The sequence below is a fragment of the Salvelinus fontinalis genome, chromosome 5, assembly GCF_029448725.1.
Source record: "Salvelinus fontinalis isolate EN_2023a chromosome 5, ASM2944872v1, whole genome shotgun sequence".
NCBI lineage: Eukaryota > Metazoa > Chordata > Actinopteri > Salmoniformes > Salmonidae > Salvelinus > Salvelinus fontinalis.
In genome coordinates, this window is record NC_074669.1 from 53,562,246 (window position 1) to 53,573,525 (window position 11,280).

General features: G+C 43.1%; 2 protein-coding genes and 1 non-coding gene across 3 annotated transcripts; 1 reads left to right on the forward strand and 2 right to left on the reverse strand.

The window, feature by feature from the left end:
* Positions 1-64: 64 nt before the first annotated feature.
* Positions 65-2,282, reverse strand: LOC129855831 (coiled-coil domain-containing protein 86-like). Its single transcript, XM_055923883.1, has 4 exons — positions 1,608-2,282; positions 1,335-1,464; positions 907-981; positions 65-619 (listed from the first exon to the last, which is right to left on the reverse strand). Exons 1-4 carry the CDS (start codon positions 2,159-2,161, stop codon positions 479-481), a joined length of 900 nt encoding a protein of 299 aa, XP_055779858.1. The 5' UTR covers positions 2,162-2,282; the 3' UTR covers positions 65-478.
* Positions 2,283-2,333: 51 nt separating this feature from the next.
* On the forward strand, positions 2,334-11,219 carry glb1 (galactosidase, beta 1). The gene is made up of 16 exons (XM_055923881.1): positions 2,334-2,501; positions 3,497-3,666; positions 4,217-4,367; positions 4,575-4,635; positions 4,731-4,825; positions 5,010-5,190; positions 5,632-5,690; positions 5,925-6,046; positions 6,235-6,275; positions 6,617-6,729; positions 6,928-7,002; positions 7,680-7,769; positions 7,892-8,005; positions 8,342-8,473; positions 8,751-8,990; positions 9,397-11,219. Exons 1-16 carry the CDS (start codon positions 2,448-2,450, stop codon positions 9,649-9,651), a joined length of 1,953 nt encoding a protein of 650 aa, XP_055779856.1. The 5' UTR covers positions 2,334-2,447; the 3' UTR covers positions 9,652-11,219.
* Positions 7,117-7,190, reverse strand: trnat-agu (transfer RNA threonine (anticodon AGU)). Its single transcript has one exon. It is a non-coding gene; the product is annotated as a tRNA-Thr (tRNA).
* Positions 11,220-11,280: the final 61 nt, after the last annotated feature.

The window sequence follows — 11,280 nt, forward strand, 5'->3', positions numbered from 1 at the left end:
GTGGGCAAAAAGCTCACAATGGTGATCTAGTGGACCACTCAGAAAAAAAGGTTGGGAGACCCACTGGTATAACAATTTGCTTTGTTTAATGGAACATTGCATTACGACAGTAAACATAGTAAGAGTTCAAGTAAAGAATTCTTCCAGCCCATTCCAGCAGCCTCACACACAGCTAGCATAGCCATGTTGGCTCTACCCCCTAGGCACTGTGTAGATCTGAAAAGGATTGGATTAAGCAATATGGTGAAAATTCCACCTAGGCTATTGAGGGAAAGATCAAATGCCTTCATCCTGGAGGAACTGCAATACCGGGTCGATGCGTGGAGCGGACGGAGCAAGCCCCTTTTCTGACTGGTTCTCTCATATCTACATGAAGTGCCTAGAGGGTGGTTCTCTCATATCTACATGAAGTGCCTAGAGGGTAGTTCTCAACAGCTGTAGATCTGAACGTCCCATCAGTCAACCAAGTGCACTCCCTCTACTTGTCCCCTTTGCCACCTTTCCGTGCAGCTTTTGGGTTCCTGGGCTGTGATTTCTGCAGCATAGCAAGTGTGTCCCTCTTCTCAATCTTCCTCAGCTGTTTCTTCTTCATCCTCTTGATCTTTGCTGTGTTCCGGATCTGGGGGGGGGGGTGTAACAGTTAGCCTGGGGCCATATGTTTCAAGTGTCAGAGTAAGAGGGCTGATGTAGGATCAGTATTGCCTTTTAGATCACAAATGAACAAGATAACATGGGCATGGGAGAACCTGATCAGAGAACAGCACTTCTACTCCGAGACAATTGATACATACGGCCTCTGAAGTCAGCAATAGAGATCTGCCTGGCTCACATAGGTTACAGTGAGAAAAAGACCCCCCATCTCCCCCATCATCTCACTTGGGATCACGTGGGGATGTGTTGACTTACCACTTGCACAACCTCTCCCTTCCTCTCGTTCTCAGCTCGCCTTTTCAAATTCTCCTCATGCCTCTTCCTCTTTTCCTGTAAGGGACAAAAGACAGCCCCAAACAATGACATCACGAGGGGACACCTAAATAATCACAGTTGCACTGCCAACCTCTGATGTGTGGTCCATATACTAATGGTGTGTTCCAAGACATCTGGGAACTCAAAAAAAAATATCTAATCACGACGCCAGTGAGCGTCAGGTTGGGAAGTCAGAACTCTAGATAGAGGCCCAAGTTAAAAACGATTTCCCCCAGTCGGAGCTCGTTTCCCAGTTGTCTTGAACGCACTGAAGTCGGAGATGTCTAATTTTCCAGTTGTTTTGAACGCAGTTTACTCACTACTTAAGATATGTGCACTCTGTAATATGAACAGGCGACGACACAGACCTCTTTCTCCCTGGCCTTGTCCTCCTTCAGTTGAAGGGAATATTTCTTCACCAGCTCCTTCTCTCTCTTGGCCTCCATCTTCTTCTCCCAGGAGGAGCACAGTTGCTTATCTCTTACAACAGCCGAGAACCTGAAAAACAAAGGAGTTCTATAAAAGGTACATTATCATAAACAATTTCTAGGCAGTGTTTGCATGGGCTGGGCTGACTAGTAACCGTTTGCATATGCAGGCAGTTAATACATTGTAGGCTATTGCAACTTGCCACTACTGACCTTTGCTTGTTGCGGTCCTTCCATACCCGTCCGGATTTCGGTTTACCCAAAGGTATCACGTCAAGTTTCTCATTTGACTCTGAACGAGTCCTCTTTTTGGCCGTTTTATTTGGGCGGTGCGGAACAGTCTCCATTGGTACGGGACCAACCTTGTTTTCCTTCTCGTTGCAATGACGTGACACAGCTGGAATAACTGCACCTAATGATTTCCCTACAGGTGTGTCTGATTTGACCAGTTTTGGACATGCTTCAGCTGTTGCCAATGCATTTGATTTGGACTCGCTGCTTGGAAGTTTTTTCGCACGAGTCTCGTCGGCAACTGGTTCAACGACTGGTTCGGGTTCCGTCTGGTTCTCTGCGTTCTCATTCGGTAACTCTTGAATTACAGATTTCCTTGTTCGGCGTGTTGGAGTCTTCGGTACTTCAGAGTCAAGATACACAGCTGGGGTCCGTACTCTGCGCCCGCTACGAGTCCGAGTCACAATGGGTGGAGGCAACTCGTCCTCTTCGGCGCTCAGTCCTTCGTTTGGTGTTATTTTCTCACTTGTCGACATATTGTCAAAATTATATGACTGTGTGACCACAAATAATCAATACATATGTTATTTACAGACCGTAAGAAGCGACAACCTGAGCAGAGTTTGGAAGCACACGTGTGTAAGCGATTACAGGAAGTACGAGCATACAGTTTAGTTTGTGCCTTGAGCATTCTATGAGACTGCCGCCTACCGGTAAGGCGTTAGTACTGTCAAAACAGACATCGTCACATGACAATATCCAACTTCCGCATCTCATCTGTTAAAGTTCAGTCAATCAGTCAGTGCATCACGACATTCAGACATGGCTTGCTCAAGGGTTGGAGTTGTGCTACTGTGTTCCCTCTTTGCAAGTACAGTAAGTACTCTTACATGGTTCATTTCGTAGTAGCTTAGACTGAATTAGTTGGAAAAGAGAACATGCATGTTATTGTTTCATACAGCTCACAGATAGCAAGCTAACTAGTCAGAATTCAAGCCTCCTTTTGGAATGCACTTAAAAGTTGAATGATGTTTAGATTTAGCCTATAACTTGGAACTAATCGCAGGTTCCTTGAATCATTTGCCCGCTAGTGCACTGATTTAGCATATCTGTGTTGATTGCTTTTAAAGTAGTTAACTAGCAGCATTTCAAACTCTGCTTAATTGACATGAACTACCACAGTTGATCTACTGCAAACCATAGAAATCAATAACTTAAATTATTATTAGAATGACCTCTATCCCCTCTGTATTCATTTTAATCGAGAAGTAGGGCTTTTCAACTTTGGAAAAGCGTTAAGTCTATAACACATCGTAACAGATTGTAGTTTTGGCAACAGAAAAAGCAGAATGTCGGCCAAGTTTCACACCGCCCCGACTGGACTTCCTCTCAATACCATATATTTGGTGGTGAGAGAACGTTCTAAACGGATGCTTCAGCTTTATAGCCCCTGTGACGTGTCTGGGTTAACCCTTCTGTCTGTGGTTGATCTACTGCAATTAATAACGTAAATGTGCATTACAATGGCCTCTTTTGCTCTCTGTATTCATTTTCATCGAGATGTAGGCCTTTTCATTTTATACACCCAGAAACGGCACTTAGGGGGCAGAGATTGGCAGTCACGTTGTTGTTGCCAACCTTGTACCGTCACCTGATAAATCATCCCTTCACCATAAAAAGCTGAACCTGTAACAGAACAGTTGCATGACTGCAATTAAATTCTATCAGTTGCTCTCAAGATGGGGCCACTCAGACAACTATCTCTCTAAAGTCAGTTTGCTGTAGCCATAATAAAAAACAGCACACTGACCGCATGGCTCAGCAAGATTTAAAATGACGGTATGTGACTCTTACTCTGAAATCTCTTTCAGCTTGGTGTGCCGCAGACCTTCAGTGTGGACTACAAGAACGACTGCTTCCGTAAGGATGGGGAGGAGTTCCGCTACATCTCCGGTAGCATCCACTACAACAGGATCCCCAGGGCCTACTGGAAAGACAGGCTACTCAAGATGTATATGGCCGGACTGAACGCCATTCAGACGTATGTAAACTTAGGCTGACGACATGTTGTTAAAAAAAACTAAAAAAACAATGGCATCAGCGATTGGATCGTCTCTAACCAATCAGAGTATCAAAGCCAATGACGATTTTGCAAACTGCCACTTTACCCACGTGTGTTCTGGCTCTGGCCCAACCCATTGGTTTCTGAACCAATCTGGGTCGGGAGGGATGCTCAGATCCAGACTCGTTGTGGAGAAGAAACTTACGTCTGTAGGCTTGGCGTAGCGTTTAGTCTGGTTATCCAGGCAAATGTAGACTGACCACTATGTCATAAATAAACTGAATGCCAACCAGTTAGATGAGTGTCTTCAATGTTCCTTCTAGTTTTCAGGTAGTCATTTCAGTGGCCCGTTGGTACATAGGATTGACGTTGATCAAAGTAATTCAAAGAGCCATTTAATCACATAACCTCCAAATGTTGATAACCCGACAGAATTCCTTCGTCGGGCCTTAAACCTGAGAAAGAGCTATGATTTACCATTCAGTGGTATGGACTTAATTAGTACATCATTGTCCATTTGACATTCCAGGTACGTCCCCTGGAATTTCCACGAGCCCTCCCCGGATCGGTACAACTTCAGTGGGGACAGGGATCTAGAACACTTCCTGCAGTTGGCCCAAGACATTGGTCTGCTGGTTGTACTGAGGCCTGGGCCCTACATCTGTGGAGAGTGGGATATGGTGAGAGAATGACTAAACAATTGTTTTATGATAAATATACCTGTTGATGATATGATGTGTAATAATGTTGGCAAATTGTGCCTGTATTCCAAGTTGTTTTCGGAAGACGATCAATCACGATGTAGTAACGGCACTTCGACATCCGCAGTGTGTTTGTTTCTTGACGGACTGTGTGATAATTTGCCCGTTTCTTGACCTGGTCTTTAGGGGGGTTTGCCTGCCTGGCTGCTCCACAAGAAAGACATTGTCCTGCGTTCCTCAGACCCAGGTGTGTATTGACCGTCAGATGTGACTGCAATGGATTCCATTAGTATTACAATATAAGAATTGTGTTTTTATGACACCTAAATCAAATTCTTTCAGATTACATTGCGGCTGTTGACAAGTGGATGGGCAAACTACTGCCAATGTTGAAGCCATTCCTTTATCAGAACGGTGGCCCAATCATCACTGTTCAGGTGAGCCATGTTGATATTCAATGATTAATAAAACATTTATTGGGGATTCAAAGTTTGGGTAACTTCATATTGTGCCTTAACTCTACAATTCAATAAAGACTGTTTGTCAAACATTGCCTCTCATCTCCTCAACAAGAGCCCATTTCTCTCTCTCCTCTCCCTCCCCTCTCCTTCTCCCTCTTAGGTGGAGAATGAGTACGGCAGCTACTTTGCCTGTGACTACAACTACCTGCGTCACCTGACCAGTCTGTTCCGCTCCCACCTGGGGAACGACGTGGTGCTGTTCACCACAGACGGGGCCGGTGCCGGGTACCTCAAGTGTGGCTCTCTGCAGGGTCTCTACGCCACTGTGGACTTTGGCCCAGGTAGGCTTCTGGGGCACAGATCTAGAAAACATGTGTATTCCCAAAATCACTACCATACTGATAATAGGGAAATGGCAAAACTGACATTAGATCGGTGTCAAGAGGGAACTGATGCAGGTCAAAATATACACAACAAAGGTCAATGGTGATACATTGTCTGTGAAATGCCTGGGATAGTTACTTACTAAATGGAACAGGAATAATTTGAAGAAGAATATAAGTGTTCAGTTGGTATGGTATCTGTCTGTCTTAGATCTGGGTGGTTGTCGATTCATGTGACGTCTAACCTATCCTATTTTCTTTGTTTGCCAAAACAGACGCTTTGACTCATTGCGCCTTAGAAATCTATGACGGGTGTGTTTTACCATCGTATGCAGAATTGTTCAACAACTGTGTCTGTCTTTGCGTGTGTCTGCCTGTGCATTTGTATTTGTTTAACAGGTGGGAATGTGTCTGCTGCATTTGATGCACAGAGACAGGCAGAGCCCCATGGACCCTTGGTAAGCATGTTTGTCAGTAGATGTTTATTTTTGTATATATATATATATATATATATATTTTTTTTATATTATTTTTTTTTCTCTACTCCAGATACAAACTTATACATATGAACAACAACTTACAGACGCACACAAACCATAACTACATGTCATTAGATGTTAGTGGGAAAAGTCCAACACACTTCTGTCCTCTCTAGCATAGCCAGATAGTGCTGACTGTATCATGTGTTGCAGGTGAACTCTGAGTTCTACACTGGCTGGCTGGACCACTGGGGAGAGCATCACTCTACAGTGTCCACCGCCATCGTTGCCAAGTCCCTCAACGAGATCCTCGCCATTGGCGCCAGCGTTAATCTGTGAGTTGTGGCGGATGGATATTGGATATAGACGGAGAGATGAATTGATTGGTGATAGAATTATGACTATTATCCAATCAACAATGATTGATAGGAATATGTGTTGACATCATCACACATGAAACATTTAACATCAAAAAGGCACAGAGGATTTTTCAACTATTGACAAGTTATAAACCTCTGTGCAGATACATGTTTATTGGAGGAACCAATTTCGGATACTGGAATGGTGAGTAAAATTATTCAATGCTCCCATAGTCTCTATTGCTCTATTGCAGAACCCAATCTAGTTCACTTTATTTGGGTTTGGCCATGATGTGAAGATTATTTTTTTAAAGTGATAATGCCCAAGAAGCCAGTGTTTGGAGGATGTATTGGCACGGGTGTCGTTAGGCCCAAGACAAATTCAAGTCAGATGGAACAGAGTAAATAGGCATTTTAACATCATAGATTTAGCCGGTGGTAACTTGTCGAATAGACACCGGCTGGAATGCGGTTTTAGCCAATCAGCGTTCAGGATTAGACCCACTCGTTGTATAAAATCAATTGTTTTTCTCTTAATATTCTCAGGTGCCAATACCCCCTATGCCCCCCAGCCTACTAGTTATGACTATGACGCCCCTCTCACTGAGGCAGGAGACCTCACTGACAAATATTTTGCCATCCAGGATGTCATCAAACTGGTTGGTAACAGAGTTGTCGTACATACAACATGTTTGATTAGATTATGCTTTCTTGTGACTTTTTTTTATAGCAAAAGTTTCTACCGTCAGCATTTTAGTACCCTGACTTCTTATAAGTTTGTAATTTAAAGGAAAATCGGTCCGTTTTACAAATGATCACCTAATGATGTCATATCCACTTGTATTTTCTCCCAACAGTATCGGAAGATACCAGAGGGACCCGTGCTTCCATCAACACCTAAATATGCCTACGGAGCTGTGCCAATGAAGAAGGTCGATCATCTTCAGACATTTAAACATTTGAGTTAGCACTTTTATCGACGTTTATTTGTCATGTGCACGGATCAAAGAGAAGTGTACACACAGTACAATGAAATGCTAAAAAAAAGGCACTGCTGAGATTCGAACTCAGGATCTCCTGTTTACTAGACAGGCGCTTTAACCAACTAAGCCACAGCGCCGGGTAGAAATGACTTTACCTTCACCTGACCTTGTTGACACATGGCACACAGTGCGGAGAAGTGTTGCAATATTTACATTTGAACATTTTAGTCATTAAGCAGATCTTATTCAGAGAGACTTAGTTAGTGCATTCATCTTAAGATAGCTAGGTGGGACAACCACATATCACAGGCATAGAAAGTACATTTTTCAGTTGAGTCTGAGCTAGTGGAGGGTGGGGGGGTCAAGTGTAAGTGCTGGTTAAGTGTTTATTATATATATATATATATATATATATATATATATATATATATATATATATATATATATATATATATATATATATATATATATATATATATAATAATCTCATAGGCATGTCATAATACTCTAAAAGCAAATGGATATTTTCTATTTTTTTCTCTTGTGTTGATTGAGCATGGAGTGTACACACTGTAGAATAGAATCCAGTAGATTCCAACAGAATGCGTTTCTTTCTGCCTCCTCAGCTCCACACAGTAGTCGATGCTCTAGATATACTATCCTTCTCCGGTCCTGTCAAAAGCGTCTACCCGTTGACCTTCATTGAGATGAACCAAGTACGTCCACAAGCTCAATGTCTGTCTGTCCTTTTCTACACTAAGTATAAGCAGCTATGGTTGTTATGAGCCAAAATGGCTGAGAGGCTTTACTCCGTTTATTTTGTTTTCTCTCCAAAAAGCCGTTTGGGTTCGTCCTCTATCAGACCAAGCTGCCTGTGGACTGCAGTAAGCTCACCCCTCTGTCCTCACCACTGAATGGAGTCCACGACCGGGCATATGTATCAGTCGACGGGGTGAGTTAGTCCTCAACTTCCCCTGCAATTCATTTGGTTTGCACCAACAAGTTAACATGTTGGTGCTCAACAATGGTCACAGGTCACAAATCCTTGTCCAAGGAGGACAGTTTCTTGTCCCATCTGCACTAGAACACCCAATTTAGACTTTGTTTAGTGAAATCTGTGTTGTAGTGCTGGACTGGAACCGAGATCTGCACACCATGTAGTTTTCCAGAACCAGGGTTGGTGATCACTGTCATTCATACAAAGTCAGACTGAATTAGATTATTATCTCAAAAGAGGACGAGAGAAAAGTCTTCAGGTTCTTCAAAAAAGGAAAATGTCTGTCATTAGGTTGCTGTTGGGATCCTAGAGAGGGACAAGGCCCTGACCATCAACGTGACTGGGAAGGCTGGGAGTCAGGTGGACATACTGGTGGAGAATATGGGCAGAGTCAACTATGGGAAAGACATCAACGACTTTAAGGCAAGAGGTTATTTAAAGCTGGCTCCCGAGTAAACATTTAACTAGCACCCTTCCATTAGCTGCTTAATTCTACATAACATTATTCGGTCCCACTGAACATTATGGGCTTGTTTCCTGGAAATAGACTAAGCAAAGTTCTAGACTAAGAAGCATTTAGTAGAATTTTAATTGAACCTGCTATTTAGTCCACCATTAGTATTAATTTGAGTCTGGGAAACCAACTATGCACACATACACAACTATGATGTTTTGACTCTCTCCCACTCTCTCTACACAGGGCCTGGTGTCTAACCTGACATTGGGGGCCGACATCCTCACCGGCTGGGAAGTCTACAGCCTCAGCATCGACCAGGCTGTTAGCCAGGGTCTTCTCTGGGGGATGGGCTCCAGGGAAGCTGGCACCCCACCACCTTCTCCCCTCTCCATCCCCTCCTTCTATGGGGGCACCTTTGTCATCCCGGACGGCATCCCAGACCTGCCCCAGGACACCTACATCCAGTTCCCTGACTGGAGAAAGGTGAGGTTTTACCTTTTTTTAAGGAGATTTTAATTGTTTATTGAACTGTACTGTATGTTGTTCCTGAGCAGGCACCCCAACTGCAAATTACCTTTTATAGATGTGACTGACTAGTCAACTGCAAATTACCTTATAGCTAATGTAACTGATCTGTGTCTTCTGTGCGATGACAAGACTGGTGTGTTAGCCCTCTGAGCTAAAGCCTAGACATTAGCCTTAGACACACCTCTTCAGATCTCAGGCAAGGGTACTCATCACATAAGTGTGGTTTACTGAACCACGTTAGTTTCATATACCCTGGTGCAGCATATTTGTTCATGGTCCCTGACACTACAGAGTCCTGAACACCTATGTTATTTCTAGACTTTTTAAAAATGCTTTTCCTTTGTTTTGTTTTAATCACTAGGGCCAGGTGTGGATCAACGGTTTCAACCTGGGCCGCTACTGGCCCGCTCGCGGCCCACAAATCACTTTGTACGTGCCCGCTAGCATCCTGAGCACGGCCGCGCCCAACAATGTGACCGTCCTAGAGCTGGAGGGGGACCCATGCACCCCCGGGCCATGTACTGTGGAGTTCGCCAACACCCCGGTCCTGAATGCCACGGTTAAGTCTGACCACAAACACCAGAGGGCGCTGTTCCATAAAGAGGATCTCTTATGATGAGCACTGATGACAAATGCACTTACTGTATTTATCTGGAAGTGATCTATTTGCACTGACCTTTATAAAATCAAAGAGTAATGTTTGTAATTTAATCACAGGTGGCTGTACCTCTCATATTACCTCTGACAATTCAGTGTCTTAAATCATGTAGGCTTTGTTTACACAAGGATCTGTATTCAAGGGTATTTTAGTATGAGTCATTTGAACAGTATGTATATATTTAGGGAAATTGAATCAAGTTCACCAAGGAAAATGAGTCATTTAGAAGTGCTATGAACTTGAGTAGTACTCTAAATATAAGTTGAGGCCAGTGGTGCTCAAATCATGAGCCTGGAGGTCCATAGTACTGCTGGTTTTCTTTTTATGTCGGGGCACTATGCAGCCGACAATGCCCCTTTTTAAAGGCATTTTCCCTGGATCATACGGCAACATTACCGAGGACCTGCAGCTTGTCGGGGTGCAGTCTGAGGATAGCAGCAAATCAAATCAAAGTTTATTTCTCACGTGCGCCGAATGCAACAGGTGTAGACCTTACAGTGAAATGCTTACTTACAGGCTCTAACCAATAGTGCGAGAAAAAAAAAGTATGTGTGTGTGTGTGTGTAGGTGTGTGTAGGTAAGTAAAGAAATAAAACAACAGTAAAAAGACATTTGAAAATAACAGTAGCGAGGCTATATACAGACACCGGTTAGTCAGGATTATTGAGGTAGCATGTACATGTAGGTATGGTTAAAGTGACTATACAGATATGATGAACAGAGAGTAGCAGTAGCGTAAAAAGAGGGGTTGGCAGGTGGTGGGACACAATGCAGATAGCCCGGTTAGCCAAGCACTGGTTGGTCGGGCCAATTGAAGTAGTATGTACATGAATGTATAGTTAAAGTGACTATGCATATATGATGAACAGAGAGTAGCAGCAGCGTAAAAGAAGGGTTCGTGAGATCTGGCCATCTGTGCTGTTTGCGAAGGCCATAGTGGAGTTTGGAGTGTAACTGTTTGAGGTTGTGGACAGGTGTCTTTACTGATACTGATAACAAGTTCAAACAGGTGCCATTAATGTCAGGGCACTATGCAGCCGACAATGCCCCTTTTTAAAGGCATTTTCCCTGATGTTCACTGAGATCACATTCATGGTAACGCTGGCATGTCTGCTCAAGTGTAAATGACCTTTAAAAGTATCTTATAGTGCGCTGCGCTATAGAGCGCCTTGAGTTAAATCCTGCCCTATATTGTGAATTGGGGAACATGGTTGAGAAGGATGTGTGCCAAATGATCTGTACCTTATTGTGTGCCACCTAACTGCAGGGATATTATGCTCTCATTGATTTCTGTAATGAACCATTTGGTGGGTCTTGTAAATGTATAGTTCTTGTGTTCAACTCAACCTGATATGCTTCCTTTTAACAATTAGATTATTTCAAATACTTTGGGATTTCCTTGTATCTTGGTTGTTATCATTTTTGTTCATGTGTTGTTTAATGTGCAGGCACAAACCATGCTGTACCTTTTGATTTATAAATGTTTTAATAAAATTTGGTGAATAAAATATGATAATGTCATAGTACCACACAGATCTCAAGTTAGGATTTGAAATACAACCCTACATTAAATCAATCCAAATCTTA